The sequence below is a fragment of the Melanerpes formicivorus genome, unplaced genomic scaffold, assembly GCF_026170545.1.
Source record: "Melanerpes formicivorus ecotype bairdi unplaced genomic scaffold, bMelFor1.0.p_v2 SCAF_63, whole genome shotgun sequence".
Taxonomy (NCBI): Eukaryota; Metazoa; Chordata; class Aves; order Piciformes; family Picidae; genus Melanerpes; species Melanerpes formicivorus.
In genome coordinates this window covers 468,576-485,899 of record NW_027142415.1, presented here as the reverse complement: position 1 = coordinate 485,899, position 17,324 = coordinate 468,576, and the positions used below count along the sequence as shown (strand labels likewise).

The window sequence follows — 17,324 nt, the reverse complement described above, 5'->3', positions numbered from 1 at the left end:
GTGTGACTGTACCTGGTGACATGCCACTCTTTTTCACAACTACTACAGCATGGTACAAGGATCCTTGATTAGGAAAGGAAATAAACAAAAACATGACATTTCATTACCAGGGCATCCCTTGATGACCAGGACATCCAACAGCTTGTATCTGAAGTTAGAATTAGAATAGAATCAGGTTGGAAAAGGCCTCCAAGATCACCGAGTCCAACCTGTCACCCAACACCATCTAATCAACTAAACCATGGCACCAAACACCCCATCCAGTCTCTTCTTAAACACTTCCAGTGATGGTGACTCCACCACCTCCCTGGGCAGCACATTCCAATGGCCAATCTCTCTTTCTGGGAAGTACTTCTTCTTAACATCCAACCCAAACCTCCCCTGACACAGCTTGAGACTGTGTCCTCTTGTTCTGGTGCTGGCTGCCTGGGAGAAGAGACCAATCCCCACCTGGCTACAACCTCCCTTCAGTTGTAGAGAGCAATAAGGTCTCCTCTCAATGCTGCTCCAAAAGCAGTACCACTATCTATATAATTTTGGACAGCATCCTCAGGATTTGTCCTGCCAGTTTCACTAAGGCAACTAGAAAAAGACTTAGCCAAACCATTCCAGGGCTGGCAGTCAGCTTGTTAGAGTTCTTTTGACCAGGGCATAAGAGAAATGCACTCCTACATCTTGTCACAGAAGCCTGAGGTATTGAGAAAGAGAGAGAGGGGTATAACTGGCAGCAAATCTTCCCAGTTTTATTGAACAGAATCCACTTCCCCTCCCCCCCCGCCTTCTTGTTGTAGTTTACCAAAGAAGTTTTCTTTCAGGACAGATGAAAGTGCTAAATCAGCAAACATTCTGTATATCTAAATATTGGATCCCATTTTCTCCCAGGTATCATGCCCATGACACTCATTCTGTAGGCCTAGGCTTTGATCTCAGCTGAAGTTTGTTTGGCAGTACAGCTTCTGAAGCTCTTTCAGGGGACAGCATAGAATGCAGTGCTTGAGAGGGGCAGATGTTTTGCTGTTGAGCAGTGCAACTCCCAGGGCTGCATTTGCACTTGTAGGCAGAGGGCTGGCCACCCTTTGGTGTCACTCACCAAAGGGGGTGGAGTGGTCTGCCCCAGCAGCTCACTTCCTGAACCTGTCTCAGGAAAATGATTTCTTCAGAGCTCCTGGATGCTGAAAGAGAATGCAGAGTGAGAAATTGCACTATCTTCAATCCCACCTAACAGCAGTAGCCACTGCTTTCAGTGATGCTGGGGTTTACTAATTTCTACACCCCTGGTAAGGAGATGGCATGTTTCTGTTCATTTCCTTTCCTAAACAAGGACCCTGGTACCATGCTGTAGTTGTTGTGCAAAAGTGTAGCCTGTCACCAGGTGCTCCTGTAGGCCATGGAGCAAGCCCACCCACCCATGCCCACCTCCACTCTGTGAATTGTGTTTGCATCTCTGTATCTCTTCAGCATGCCTGGCAAAGCCATTTTGTCAATGCCAGCCAGCAGGAACTGCTGAGTGTGCAACACTTCAGAGCTGTTTGCTTACTTGAGAAATGAAATGGAGATGTGGAAGCCTCACCTTACCTTCCTGAATGTCACTTAGCTGAAAGAAAGGACATTAACATTTGCAGGACCCACAGTTAGATGGGTTTTTCACACAGCCATGTGTTGTTCTGCTCAGCACTGCAAGGCTAAAGGTCTGCTCCTTTAAAGACAGAGAAAGTGATATATCATAGAATCAGTAAGGTTGGAAAAGACCTCAAAGATCATCAAGTCCAACCTGTCACCCAACACCTCATGACTACTGAACCATGGCACCAAGTGCAACATCCAATCCCCTCTTGAACACCTCCAGGGATGGTGACTCCACCACCTCCCTGGCCAGCACACTCCGATGGCTAAGATGATGCATTGACTGCTGTCAGAGGTAGGGTGAACCCCATTCCCACCTCCCTGAAGAAAGCAGGAAACCTTCAAGGCTACTCTTGGAAGACTGAGGAAGAAAATCTGCTTCACATCAATGATGTAGGGTGTGAACCATGGAGAATTCACAAACTTTAGGGGTTTTTTTTACTACTTTTCTGCAGAGGGAACTGCTTAGTTTGAGAGTGAAGCCAGGGTGTACTCGAGCAGCTATACAATCAGAAGATAAAGACCACTCTGCAAAGCAGAGGGGCAAACCAAGCTGACTACATAGATATGTCTTTAGATTCTTCTGGTGGCACTGTTCTATTTTCTGTAAGCTTTGCAGCAGAGAGATCTCATTTTCTTCCAAGTGAGCAAGCACCAGCAGCAGCTGGAACAGCTCAAGAGCAAACTTAAGTCTGTGGCTCAGTTCATATTTGTTTAAGCAAAGTATTACATTCCCATTGGAGTGGTCTGAGTCCATTTCAGCCTTGTCTTCAATATTGGAATGTGCTGCCCAGGGAGGTGGTGGAGTCACCATCCCTGGAGGAGTTCAAGAGGGGATTGGATGTGGCATTTGGTGCCATTGTTTAGTAGTCATGAGGTGTTGGGTGACAGGTTGGACTTGATGATCTTTGAGGTCTTTTCCAACCTTACTGATTCTATGATTTTGCTCACTACAAAATTAACCTCCCCAGGATTTTCTACCTACATTTTCCTTTCAATTAGGGTGAACATCACCTTTCCATTTTAGCTACTAAAATTCTTTGCATAATCAGTGGTGTGGATAATTTTTAATGATGAGTATTTTGGTAGTTTCAGAAAGAGAACTGAAAAAGAGCTGTCACTTCTGGAGCACTGAAGTTTGCTCTTTCAGGAGCCAGAAGCTGGGTAATTGCTATCTTAAGCCTGGCTGGAAAGTTGCCATGTGCTCTCTAAAGTACTTCCCAGGAACTGAAAGCTGGGGCCCAGCAGAAGCTCACAGCTGTTGTGGAATGGGCGTGGAGGAGGGCAGACCCAGTGCATGAGTCAGTGGGTGGCACACCTATGTGGGGAAAAAGCAAGGAGACTCAAAGATGCTGTCAGAGGATAGCATACATCTAGGCTGGTTTTGAAGGCTGCTTAAGGTGAAGCTTAGTAAAAGAGAGAAAGAAAAGGCTTCTTGTTGTCCACCTCTGTATTATGGCTTGTATCAGGAACAGTGTGGCCAGCAGGAGCAGAGAGGTCATTCTCCCCCTGTACACTGCACTGGTTAGGCCACACCTTGAGTCCTGTGTCCAGTTCTGGGCCCCTCAGTTTAGGAAAGTTGCTGGAATGTGTCCAGAGAAGGGCAACAAAGCTGGGGAGGGGTTTGGAGCACAAGCCCTATGAGGAGGGGCTGAGGGAGCTGGGGTTGCTTAGCCTGGAGAAGAGGAGGCTCAGGGGAGACCTTATTGCTCTCTACAACACCCTGAAGGGAGGTTATAGCTGGGAGGGGGTTGGTCTTTTCTCCCAGGCATCCAGCACCAGAACAAGAGGACACAGTCTCAAGCTGCACCAGGGGAGGTTTAGACTGGATGTTAGGATGAAATTCTGGATGTTAGGAAGAGAGTGATTGGCCATCGGAATGTGCTGCCCAGGGAGGCTGTGGAGTCACCATCACTGGAGGTGTTTGGGAAGAGACTTCATAGGGTGCTTGGTGCCATGGTTTAGTTGATTAGATGGTGTTGGATGATGGGTTGGACACAGTGATCTTGAAGGTCTCTTCCAACCTGGTTTATTCTATTCTATTCAGTTTTTCTTTTTACTATAGTGATTTTCTGAAGTACATCATTTTAGTGAACTTTTGAGTGATCTCTATGGATCTTGATGTGAAACAGGTGACTAATCAACAGTCAGCTTCTGAGCAAAACTCAGTGGGAAAATGAAAGATGGCAAGAATTAAAAAAGCAAAGAAAGCAAGGACTCTGAAAGTATAATTTCACTGTATGTCTCTTTTTACTGTAGCAACCAGGGCACAAGGGCAGTATGAACATGTGGCCCTTTATTTGATCAAGGATAATAATCAACTAAGCCAAAAGGAAGGGAAGTAGATTTTCCTAGTTCAGCTGCTAATAAAATCTTTAACATCTTTCCAATTGTGTAATCACTGCTCCATGCAGCCTTGTAACATGCAGATGCTGTTAAATGGGGGAAAACTGCAAAGAACAAAGAATCCAACATGTAGAGAAATGGTCTCCAGTGTCAGTAATCATGCAGTGGGCACAACAGTTTCCCTTCCTTCATTTGAGATCCTAGCCCTGCTTTTCTCCTGTTTGTCCTGCTCATGGCAGGTTCAGGTTCTTGGTGAGAAGTGATTCTGCTGTCTTGCGATTGCCACAAGTAGTTTGTGGTAGGATCTCCTTCTTCCCTGAGCAGTCACTGTCCCAGTAATGTTGGTTACTTGAGTTGTAATCATTAGCAATGATGCAGCATCTCTTTAACAGCTACAAATTCTACAGTCCTTCCTTTAAGGGTATCATTCTCATCAGGCTGTGGAACATGCATCTATTTTCCACCGGAGAGGTCTCAGCAAATGACTCCTTGGACATGCAGTGATTACACAATCACTCATTTAGTCCTAACCTTTTGTTCCAACTTAGTCCCAGCCTTTTTATTCCAACTGTGTCCTAGCCTTTTATTCCAACTCTTAGCTGAAGCTACTGCCAATGTCAGTGATATAGGAGCATAGATCCTTGGAAGTCTTAAATACATAATTCATATTCACTGCTTCATGTTGGCCTGAACCCCAACCATGACTTTAAATTCCCCAAAGCTGGCTTCAGAAGTATGATTGACAACATGGTCTTCATCACTTAAGCCCTCAAATTAGTCTCATATGTTTCTTCCAGAACTGGCTTTAACCTCAATGGCTCATCCTCTTTCATTCCCATATGGAAATTTCAAATTGACTTTAAGTCTACACCTAAGACCAGACCATGAAGGAATCACAACTAGATCACTTGGTCTGGCAGTAGGTTTCATGTAAGCTCAACAACCCCTGCTAAATGCACAAACAACTAAGTTTTACCAATTCCTATCCAAATTACTCTTAATTACAGCTATTATAACAGTAATCTGTGTTGGGCTCCCTAAGTTCTGGTTTATCTAGAATGAAGTATAGTCTGTAGGTCCCTTCCAAACTGCAACATTAAGCTAGGCTTGATGACTACTTTAAATTCAGTATTGATTCATGGGCTTAGCTTCGTATTGACCCAGCCCCTGAAGTTAACCTTCAAGCCAAGCTCAGGTGTTATTCAGGCTCATCCAATACAGCAGCCTGACTCCAAGCCCATAAATCTGGTTACACATGTTCACAAATCCTGCAGTGTTCATCACAAAAAGAAGTTCTATGACCTGATTCAGACAGACTATCTAATATAGCTTTACAGGTGTTTATTTGCAACAGCCATAAAGCCCATTCTAACCAGTTCAACCTTGCCCAGACTACACCTCCAAGGCTAAGACCCAATTTAATCCAATCCTTAAAGCCAGATTAGTGATTCCAGTTAAACTGTCACCCAAAAACTGTTCATGCAAGCTCGGGTGCATCAGCCCTAAAGCTAATTCTCTCATCTCAGTTACCAAAACCAGGTAAGGTCTCCTGCATCACCCAGATCCAATCACTCACAGGTAGCCTCAACAATTTGAAGTTTAGCTTGATGGCCCTATTGTGAACTGCACTTCATTATTACCTGGCTATTTGAACACTAGAGCAGTTTCTTTACTGCTCTTTGCCGTCAATAATGACGTGCAGTTTACAGCAGGGTGATAATTCGCGCCACTCGCTTTTGCAGCCCTGACAAGAGTCTCCACATTTGATGGTGTAATATTGTTTCTTGACTCAAATAAAGTGCAGATAACGTGATTTCCTCCAAAAATTATGAATCCACAACACAAAATGGATCACATGGAGAAAGGCAGGAAATCATGCACGTGAGTCACCTATGAGTCACCAAGTACCATAAACTTTGCTTTTTATGTAGGGCCTGGTTGACCAAGATCTCTGCTAGTGGCTGCCTACTTCCTTTAAATTCTAGGTATTGCTCTCACCTAAGTTCAACAATCTGGAAGTTTCCAGCCTCAAGTAATTATTAATACACCCTGCCTTTTGCCAGCAGAGAGACACAAGCATTTCAGCAGAGATACATCCTTTATCTTCATACTCCCCTACCTTATCTCACTTGGAATTGGAGGGATCTCTCACTCTTCACTGACTATAAAGGTGAGCTGCCAAGATAGGAAACCTGATTTTTGTAGGGCTAATTTTAGGAGAAAACACATCCTGACCTGAATAATCATGGAGAAAGAACTCTTTTGCAGTACTTGCTTTGCTTGCTGTAAAGCCTTGCCCTATAAATATGTTTGAACAGTTTGTGTTGCCCTGCATCTCTCCGGGAAATTTTTCTTGACACCAAAACTTTCTTGCATTATTAGGGCACTTTTGGTCACAGTGTAGGACCTCACCCTCAATTAGGAAGAAATTGAGCTGAAGTCTTCCATATCTCAATTACTGAACTGCACTGTTTTACTTCTGCTTAAAGTATTCAGTATCAGGAATTATTCATGAGCCAGCCCAATTATTTTTCTGCTGCAGTCAGACCTCTCTTGATAGAAAATACCAAGGGAAGATAGACAGAATTAGGAACAAAACCTCATCATAATGCCATCTATTTTCTTCCACCAAAACCACCCTACTATCTCATTCCACTATATCCAGCAGATGTTCAGTGGACTGAATGAGAATACGGGCCTCAACTAACCACACAGGAGTGGTTTTGAATCCAAAACTTATGTCAGGACAATGTGATTATGAAATAGCAGCTTTTAGTTCATGACTGTGTAGCTTTGTGTGTTCTCTGTCCTCTTTAATGCCATTAGTGAGTATTCTTCACCTGGCTTCTCCAGAAACATACACAAATGTGTGTTTCTATGCAGAGTATCATGGCACTTGTGGCTTTTTAACTAAAACAGCTGATCTGGAAGCTTGCAGTATGTTTTAATCATCTGTACTACTGCTGATCTCAGTACACACAGTAGCCCTAAACACATGAAAGGTGATAGACATCTTTTTGTGGATTTTCACCACCAGTAATCTTGGGCTGATATCACAAGAAACTTTGAAATCCCACGAGATTTTGTGGCAATAGTGTCCCTTGGATGTGGACCTGATGGAGAGGGTCCAGAGGAAGGCCATGAAAATGATCTGGGGGTTGGAGCACCTCTGCTATGAGGACAGGCTGAGGGAGCTGGGGGTGTTCAGCCTGAAGGAGGCTTCAGGGAGACCTAATAGCAGCCTGCCAGTACCTGAAGGGGACTGACAGGAAGGATGGAGAGAGACTCTTTTTTAACGGGCTGTGGGGATAGGACAAGAAGCAAAGGCTTCAAGATAGAGAAGAGTAGATTTAGAGTGGATGTTAGGAACAAGTTCTTCACTATGAGGGTGGTGAATCACTGGACCAGGTTGCCGGGGAGGTGGTTGGGACCCCATCCCTGGAGATAGAATAGAATGGAATAGAATAGAATAGAATGGAATAGACCAGACCAGGTTGGAAGAGACCTTCGAGATCATCGCGTCCAACCTATCATCCGACACCACCTAATCAACTAAACCATGCAACCAAGCACCCCATCAAGTCTCCTCCTAAACACTTCCAATGATGGTGACTCCACCACCTCCCTGGGCAGCCCATTCCAATGGGCAATCACTCTCTCTGTAGAATTTCTTCCTAACTTCCAGCCTAAACCTCCCCTGGTGCAGATTGAGACTGTGTCCTCTTGTTCTGGTGCTGGTTGCCTGGGAGAAGAGACCAACCCTTTCAAGTCACTTCAAGATACTCAGAGTGAGACTCAACAGGGCTCTGGGCAGCCTGATCTTGTTGAGGATGCCCCTGCTTGACTGCAGAGGGGGAATGACCTTCAGAGGTTCCTTCCAACACAGATCATCCTATGATGCTGTGATTTGTTTCAGTAGTAGGCTACTACAAATAGCTAACTTGTGATATTTTCATGCACTGTTGGTTTTGTTTTGAGAGAAAGTGGTTTAATTTAAAAGAAACAACCAACCAAACAAACAAAATCCCCACAGTATGCTTTATTTATTTCCTGAGGACTTCCACTGACATAAGCAGGCACTAAATACTTGAAATCGACTTTCCAGAGCACAGCAGTAAAAAAAAAAACCAAACCAAAACAAAACCAACAGCTTAAGGATTTGGCTTTAGCTTCATTTAAAACAGTAAAAACTGACCTTGTAAACATTTCCATAGGAGGTAGCATACATACATTTGACAATCTGTCAAATAGGAGAAAGTAAACAGTTACTCTGTGGTCCTAATAAATAATGAGCAACAGGGGCATTAAATAAACATTTTTATACAAAAAGATACATAAGGGCAAGGCTAAAATAGCATTTTAAAATAAATTAGGAGTGGATGTAATAATTTCTTTACAACTCAGCCTTGCTTGCAAGAATCACTGGCTCCTCCTGCTCACTCTGACTGGAAAGCTGTAATGGCGAGGACAATCCTGAGTGATTCACAAGCAGGACTCAATCTGAACACAGGAATTTGTGTGTGTGTAGGGCTGCTACCATCTCTAAAATGGCTCTTTGAACACCTCTCTGTAACACTTTTTTCTATTCCACCAACTTGAAGGGGATTGTCATTGTAGCCTTGATGTCTGGGTTTGGAAAGTAAGCTTAAGGCACTGATGTGTCTCTCTCAGTTAGGTTCCTCCAGCAGCTGTTCCCATGAAGACGGTGTTGATGGGTGGTAAAGATGACACCACATCTCTGCTTGGTGGGCCATGGGACTCCAGATTTTCCTGAGAGGGGAACTGAGCAGATGTTCCATACATACACTGGGAAGATGATGTTGTTTGCATATTTGAAGCTGTTGGGGGAAGAAAAAAAAGCAAGCTTACCATCATTGCAAGTTTTCTATCTATGGGATTTAACAATTAACCCAATTTCACATGGCTGAATCTCTCATCTACCAGGCACACCATACAAAGGACAGAAGTGTCAGTGCTTCTCTACTTCACTCAATTTATCAATACTTCTGTAGTTTGTCCTCAGTGGCTCCTCCCTCCATCAGGAAATAGGTCCAAGTCCCTGTGCAAGTGAACTCTGCTAAAAATCCAGCTATGGGCCTGAAGCTTACAGCTTGGCTATGGGCAGACCTCTGTGTAAATGGTGCAGAGCTGTTTCTGCACACTCTCCTTGCCTTTATCTTGCACCATTCAGGTCCGTATTCACTGGTGGCACCACTGCCACCACCTGACACATACCAACACAGAATACAGAAGATACTTGATGGACACAGTCCCTGTTGTTTTTTTCTCCTCACTAGTATCCTTTAAAGAACTGAGCACTGAATTCTTGCACATCCTTAATGAGGCAAGCGAAGTCTCATCTTCTGTGCCAGGCTAACAGGTAAGTAGTAGGAAGAGGCAATCTTCTGCAGAAACAAATGGTGCTCTCCATCTCTGCTATTCAACCCTTTTTGAAATGTGAAACCAAACTCAGCTGCCATTTGTTCTATGCATATACCAAGACAAACCCTTTGGGGTTAGGTTATACCACCCAAAATTCACAGTCAGTAGGAACTTTGCCCAGGGAGGTGGTGCAGTCACTGTCCCTGGAGTTGTTCAAAAAGGAATTGGACGTGGCACTTGAAGCCATGGCTTAGGAGCCATGAAGTGTTGGGTGACAGGTTGGACTTCATGATCTCTGAGGTATTTTCCAACCTTATTGATTCTATGAACTTTGCCTAACACAAAGAGCTGTGGAAGCACAGGACAGGAAGGGACTGTAGCACGGGAAGTATGCATATCTACACCTCTAGATCTGTTTGACAGTGAGGATTCTTAAGAGCCCTTAGAAGAGCCCAGTCAGTTATTAGCTCACTTGAAAGTTTCAAAGTGTTTCCTAACATGGATTGCACTCCTCAGGAATCATCCTTATGGGAGCAGAGTTACTAAACCCACTGCCCTGTTGTTTTAAGGAAAACACATCTTAAGATACAGCCTGGCAACTGAGCTATTTCATCTCTATATTGCATCTTCTGTCCTGTGCCTGTGACCCACAGTTCAATACTTGTTAGAACCCCAAGAAGTTCACAGCTCTTCCTCAGCTGTTGGCTACACTTACTCATAGGAGTCCCACAGACAATCGAAGGTGAGGACTCTGTGTAGTATGAGCCTGTGTGTTTCCTCCCACTGTCATCCAAGATATTCAGTGGATCGTGGATATCACTGTAGGAGGGCAAGGATCGAACGCTGCTGACGCTGCTGATTACAGAAACGTGTTGATCCACCATAGCTCCAAGTCTGTGAGATTCTGGATAATTGATATTGTTTCCATAATATCCTGTTCATGGGATTGGATAAAAGCAGAGTGAAACTACTGTTGAAAAGAAAAGGTAGAGTAGAAGCCTGTGATAACTTGGGATGCAAAGTAACCGTTGCTAGCTGAGTCCCTTAAGAATAAGATTATTGATGTGCACATACAACATAGGAACAGTAGTAGCATACACTCTGACCTCAAAAGGGGAGGGCAACAAGGGAGGAAAAAGATCCTAAGAGTTCAGTCATGCCTTCAGTACAGAATCACCCTTCCATTCAAAGTTAAGACTTAAAAGAGTAGCTTGCAATCTGTGGCCCCAGGAGAAACCTGCTTGACCATACATCCCCCCTTCATACACAAACCCATCCCCACTGCATATACAAACCCACATCAAAGCAACTTGTGTCCTCCCTTCAGGAGAGGTGTTCTTGCTGTCTGTATCTCTGAAGCAGTCTGTGACAATAACTTTCCCTTTTAAGCAAGATAAATATTAGGGCTAAAGTCTCAAACTAATGCTAACTGCACACGTGTTTACGTCATTCCACCATCCTAAACATGTGACCAGCCTGCTCCATTATGCTGAACCCAGAGGTAAGCTGTCTTATGCCTGCTCTGGTTCTTAGTAGATGTTTTGGGGGTTTTCAAGGGGTTGTTAAATCACAGGATCCCCCTGGTTTTATTTCCTTTGTGCAACACATGGTGATGATACCAAAGGAAGATTAGCATAGCTGCAGCAGATGTACTCGAGGTCAGCTGAGGATTCACCAGAGGAAAATAAATCCTTAAGTAGCTTGTTAAGCTGCTTTACAATCTCTGCGTGTCATCAAAGTAGTGGAAAACAGGGAGGCATAAATAAGAGCTGGAAAACATCTTCCACAGGGGAATAAGAAGGAAAAGAAGAAAGAAAACCAGGAAAAGGCAGAGAGATAAAAGTAGTTTACTCCAGCAAGGAAAGAGCAACAGAAGGGGAAAAGAAAATACATCTTAATACCGTTGGAAGCATTAGGAGGATATGATGCTCCTGGGCACGTAGACACTGAGTTGCTCAAGAAATTGAAACTCCCAGCATTCATAAACTGCATATTGTGTGTGTCCTGAGACATGGACGAAGGAGCATAGCTGGAAGGGGATCTGGCACTGTACGGAGACACAGCACAACTGTTGCTGAAGTAGTCTCTAGAGAACTGCTGTTCACTCAAGGCGGCGAATCGGCCGTGCTCTGCTCGGTGGTGGTAAACTCCTGAAGTGGAGTGAGCCTGAGTTCTGAACACAGCCTGGTAATTGGAATTGTTTCCATAGTAATTCTGATTAGTTTGTGACAAAGTCTGGTAAAGGGGTTCTGAGTAGGAAGAGCACTGTGAATGTGTGGATAGCACTGGACCTACACTTGGAGGTCTCACAGCCATTGGCCCCTGGTTGATAACGCTTCCTCGGCTGACCATGGCTGGTGAAATGGGTGGCGTTATCAGGTGACCTGTGCTCTGAGACAGCTCCATCTGACCTGGAATACATAAGCATTAGCCATGATTAGTGTTTGTACTGCAGTAACGCTGAAGAGAGGATCCTTAAGGCACTAACCCTCCAATGGAGTGTACATTACCAACTGAAGCCTTTACAAAGCCCCCATCTCTATGCAACTCTAATCATAGAATGGCTTAGGTTGGCAAGGACCTTAGAGATCATGTACTCCAACATCCCCACCATGGGCAGGGACACCTCTCAACTAGACTGAGCTGCTCAAGGCCTCATCCAGACCAGCCTTGAATATGACCTCCCTGGGCAGCCTATTCCAGAGTCTCACCACCCTCATACTGAAGAACTTCTTCCTAAGATCCAGTCTAAACCTACTCTCCCTTAGTTTAAAACCATTCCCTCTTGTTCTATCGCTAGACACTCTTATGCAAAGTCCCTCTGCAGCCTTCCTGTAGGATCCCTTCATCTATTCAGTGTACATGACTTCAGGGTATAAAGCTTCCCACTTTCATTCTCCAGCCTAGAGGCTGGCACATTCAGTGGATAAATTCCAGCAGGTACAAGCATCTTTTTGTTCCAGGCGTTACTCCTCTTCCTCTCCTCACAAGATCCTCTCCAAGCCAAGAGGTGTACCCTTGTTCCAGGAAGATCTATTACTGTCAGGGCTCTACAGTTGTGCCTTCTGTAATATGGCACACAAGGTGAGCTTGTGAAATGTTATTTACCAGAGGTCTTTATAGGTGTATACAGGCATCACTTCTCCTACAGCACTGTGTGACTGTGCACTGACAGGCTAGCAAGCAAATAAGGGAAAGAGAAACTGGAAGAACTGATACATACCTGCCAGCTGCATATTCTCAGTGTCACCTGTGGTGAAGGGGTTCAGACCAGAAGGTATACTGCTGGGCTGGCTAGCTGACAAGGACACGTAGGTTTGCTCTGCTAGGCACTCGTTCTTGACTGAAGTGTCACTGGGCAGGGGAGCAGCTTTGTTACGATTTGCTAGGAAGCAGGAGCTTGGAGATGCAGTAAAGGTGGCTTTGCTTGCATCTGGAAGAGAAAGTGAGAACTTTTGGTGGCTGTTTTGTATGCTCACAGCACAGACATTCACCACTACTCTATAGACAACATATGAGCTGCTTGATTTGTTCACATTTTTGGTCGCTTATTTTAAAACTTACTAAGGCCTCCGTATTTTGCCTGTAGCAAGTGAATACAAATCCTGCTCTAGTTTTCATCTACAGCATATATCATGTTCCCTGACCACAGATCTACATCACAGAGTATCAGCTCCTGACTGAAGTGATCATAGTAAATTTATAAATCAGATTTATCCCCTTGAAGTAAATTTATCCCCTTGAATCTAATTGCACTGAGTGAATCAGGCTCATAATGCTTCATCCTGAAGTTAGCAATAGGAAGTGAAGAGTCCTTGAGCTCTGTTTTCATACTGACATCTAAAGGAAACCATTTGTGATACTCAGCAGTTATTCAGTTTCCTGCAGACTAATGATAAAGTCAGTGGAAGTTTTGCTGCTCTTCAGTGCAAACCATGATTTTAGCATGAGATTTCAACTGTTTCCCCTATGTGTCCAAGGATATGGCAGCTGCTGCATAGGGCAAGATTTTTGTCTACAATTTAAGGCTAAATCAAAAGTTCACCATCTACTGTAATCCAAAGTCTATGTAAGTCTCTTGCAGCAAAGTACAGATTTAAGAGAACAACCACCAAAAAGTTAAAGACAGATTGGTCCTGTCAATATGAATAATGATTTAAAACTCAGTACAACCCAGTCAAGTTTCACTGCACTTTCAGTGATTAACTTGGACCAGAATTTGATCCAAATCAGTCTTCATTCATTGTATAGTAAAGGACCTGGAGCATATGACTTCAAACTCTCTAACCTTGACAGTGGTAGATGGAAAATATGAAGGATCCTGCTTTATATTAATTTGGTTTCTCTTCCACACAGCACTATTTCAAACAGATGCTAAAAAGGGGTCCAAATTTGTGTTCCACCTTTGCAGGGATATTTGCATTTGGGTAACATTTGGGTAACATTGAATGCCAATAGCATCCTGGCCTGCATTAGGAATAGTGTGGCCAGCAGGAGCAGGGAGGTCATTGTGCCCCTGTACTCAGCACTGGTTAGGCCACACCCTGAGTCCTGTGTCCAGTTCTGGGCCCCTCAGTTTAAGAAGGACATCGAAACACTTGAACGTGTCCAGAGAAGGGCAACAAGGCTGGGGAGAGGCCTTGAGCACAAGCCCTATGAGGAGAGGCTGAGGGAGCTGGGATTGTTTAGCCTGGAGAAGAGGAGGCTCAGGGGAGACCTCATTGCCCTCTACAACTACCTGAAAGGTGGTTGTAGCCAGGAAGGGGTTGGCCTCTTCTCCCAGGCAACCAGCACCAGAACAAGGGGACACAGACTCAAGCTGCGCCAGGGGAGGTTTCGACTCGAGGTGAGGAGGAAGTTCTTCACCAAGTGAGTCATTCGGCATTGGAACGGGCTGCCCAGGGAGGTGGTGGAGTCACCGTCCCTGGAGGTGTTCAAGAGGAGATTGGACGTGGCACTTGGTGCCATGGTCTAGTCATGGGGTCTGTGTTGATAGGTTGGACTTGATGATCCTCGAGGTCCTTTTCAACCTAAGGGATACTGTGTGATACTGTGATATATAAGCTTTGGCAGAAAAAGTGGATCAGGAATTTGTGCCCTTTCTGCTGCTTACACCTCTTTACACACTTCAGTTTGGGGCCTTTCAGATGTACCTACAAATGTTTCCTGCATCCAAGATCACATCAGTGATCCACTGCAATCACATTCCCCACAAAATGTTATTAAGTGAGCCCTGGTACAAAGATGGAACATCACAAGCTTTTCAGGTGAATTTGATGATGTTGCATACAACTTACACCTTCAGGAGAAGATAGTAAGCCTGCTTCTGATTAAAGTCAAACAAATAAGTCAATATCTACAAATATAGGAGTACATCCAAGAGAACTAAGCTCTAATTACCCAAATTCTTCATGTATTTGTCCAGTAGATTCTGGAGTTCTTGTTCTTTGTCATTGTTGAACTGTGTCTCCATGGCAAGCAGGATGTACTCGTCTAGTAGCATGCGGATCAAATGAAAAGAACCTTTGGGAGGAGAAAGAGAGAGAGTAGCTGAGTTATCTTTGTGACCATCTCTCACCACTCTACAAGAAGCAAGTGAAACAAACAAATAATTGTGGACTTTAAATGACCTGGCAAGACCAACAAGGTATAGTGCCTAACTTCTAGCTCTAATCTCTCTTTGCACTGGCCCACCTAGCTCAATTGTTTACTGTCCTGTAGGCTATTTGACCACTAATTACATCAAAGAAAAATACTGATGAAAGTGAGACATGCTTTATACTTGAAGAGGGCACACAGAGAAGCTAGATAAGGCCAAAGTCTGCCAGAATGCCTCTGCTGAATTTCTGTTTGCCTTGTGCTAAATTACCAGACAATAACTGGTGGAGTCAAGACCTTATTTCAAGGATATATCATATTAAAAACATGTCTCTTCTTACAGCCATTTCAAATACCCTCTGGATTTTAGGTAAACAACATACCCACAAACAAGCTTAGGAAATTATGTACCAGATTTAAAGTGAATTTCACTTGATCTACCACCTTTTATTTTATAAAAGGTTCTAAGAGTCCACAAAAATATCCAGGGATGGACATGTGAATCTCATTGTTTGAAAGCCACAAACACTGGTGAATTGATTGCCTGCTGATCCCAGAATTAAATGAGTGGTGATCTGGCCAAATTCCTTTTGCTTTTATGGAAACACATCATGCCCAAGGACTTCTGTACAGAAGCAACTTTGTACCAAGCTGATTCACAGGTAAAAGGAATGATTTAAATCTTCTACCTCCTATACTGAGACGTGCAATTACACTCCCATAGCTCTATCAGAACAAAGAGAGCTCCTAATTCTTCAATGGCAAAGAAGCATCCAGCAGCAAATCAGAATACCTTGTAAAAATGAACTTGTGACATGGGGCAATCCCAAAATATTGCTAACATTTAGTGTGATATTTTAGTGTGCAAAAACATAGAATCATAGAATCAATAAGGTTGGAAAAGAACTCAAAGATCATCAAGTCCAACCTGTCACCCAACACCTTGTGACTACTAGACCATGGCACCAAGTGCCACGTCTAATCCCTTTCTGAACACCTCCAGGGATGGTGACTCCACCACCTCCCTGGGCAGCTCATTCCAACAGCTAACAACTCTCTCTGAGAAGAACTTTTTCCTCACCTCAAGCCTAAACCTCCCCTGGCACAGTTTGAGACTGTGTCCTCTTGTTCTGATGCTGCTTGCCTGGGAGAAGAGACCAACCCACTCCTGGCTACAACTTCCCTTCAGGTAATTGTAGACAGCAATGAGGTCTCCCCCTGAGCCTCTTCTTCTCCAGGCTAAACAAACCCAACTCCCTTAGCCTCTCTTCGAGGGCTTGTGCCTCAATACCCTTCTTAAACTGAGGGGTCCAGAACTGGACACAGTACTCAAGGTTACATTTGTGGCTTTGATAAAAGAATCTTTAGAGTAGGACAAATTTCTCTGCACAGCAAAGGGTGGGAAGCTGCTAAGTGCTAGCACACATGTGCAAAAGATGAGTGGTTTTCCAAAGCCCAGGTACCGAAACTCGACGCGTTGTTTAGAGTTAGGTTGTGCATCACTCGAGCACCAAAAAAGCTCCATTTGAGAAGGAAGTCTTGAGCCCTCTTCTTTAATGACCTCCCATTTTGCTTGCTTGCCTGAAAGAGAAGAGTAAAATACTGTTAAATATGCTAAACTGCTACCTAGACAGAGAAAATAATAGAACATGCTGGAGCATTCAAAGAGTCCTTGATGTGAGGATCAAGTTGCCTGATTCAAAACTATCTTCATAATGTGTGTCCTAAAGTGATAAAGAGCAGCATCCTCCACTCTTTTCAATGCAAACAGAGCAGAGGTGATCAAGCTTAATACTTGGGCTTTGCTATGCCCTGAAGTTACAGAAATTACCTCATATTCTAGTATGAAAGGTGCCAAATTGTTCTGCAAGTATGCAGGTGTACAAGGGCAGAAAGAAAGAAGCAGCCCCACCCTCTGGCACAATGTTATTCCACATGAACAAGGAGCAGAAATTAGTCTTTGTACTTTACTGCCATCTCTATACTAACTGGCCAGGCTTTCTCTCACAGAATGATATGTTTACTGTTGTATCATTGAGAGTTTTAATGCTGCTGGCAGTGATTTGTTCCTGGGGTAGCATATGCCCTGTTGCTTTCTCAAACAACAAGCAGAAAGAAGCTGTTGCACGAGTTTGACAGTAACCACGCTTCAACATGAACAGAAGGCAGACAGCAATGGAAGGATTACATGTTCTGTAAATGATTAGCTTGTGCTTAGTTGACCTAGACTCATATCAGGGGTATTTCTTACCCCTAACTACAGGGAAACAATGCTAGGAACCATACCTGAAACTTTAATAATAGAGTATCACACAGTAGATGCCGAGTAGAGAGCCCTTCACCTTTTCTACCTGACTTGTTTAGCAGGAGTTGCC

The 17,324-nt window shown here is 43.9% G+C and overlaps 1 protein-coding gene across 1 annotated transcript in view; it reads right to left on the bottom strand.

The window, feature by feature from the left end:
* Nucleotides 1-8,002: 8,002 nt before the first annotated feature.
* Nucleotides 8,003-17,324, bottom strand: part of RFX6 (regulatory factor X6) — a 39,619-nt gene continuing 30,297 nt past the window's right edge. Inside the window, exons 14-19 of the mRNA XM_068162354.1 lie at nucleotides 16,413-16,530; nucleotides 14,752-14,874; nucleotides 12,575-12,784; nucleotides 11,253-11,762; nucleotides 10,067-10,285; nucleotides 8,003-8,807 (exon numbers count right to left, since the gene is read on the bottom strand). Of these exons, the coding sequence (XP_068018455.1) occupies nucleotides 8,641-8,807; nucleotides 10,067-10,285; nucleotides 11,253-11,762; nucleotides 12,575-12,784; nucleotides 14,752-14,874; nucleotides 16,413-16,530 (1,347 nt within the window). The 3' untranslated portion in view covers nucleotides 8,003-8,640. The remainder of the gene's footprint in view (nucleotides 8,808-10,066; nucleotides 10,286-11,252; nucleotides 11,763-12,574; nucleotides 12,785-14,751; nucleotides 14,875-16,412; nucleotides 16,531-17,324) is intronic.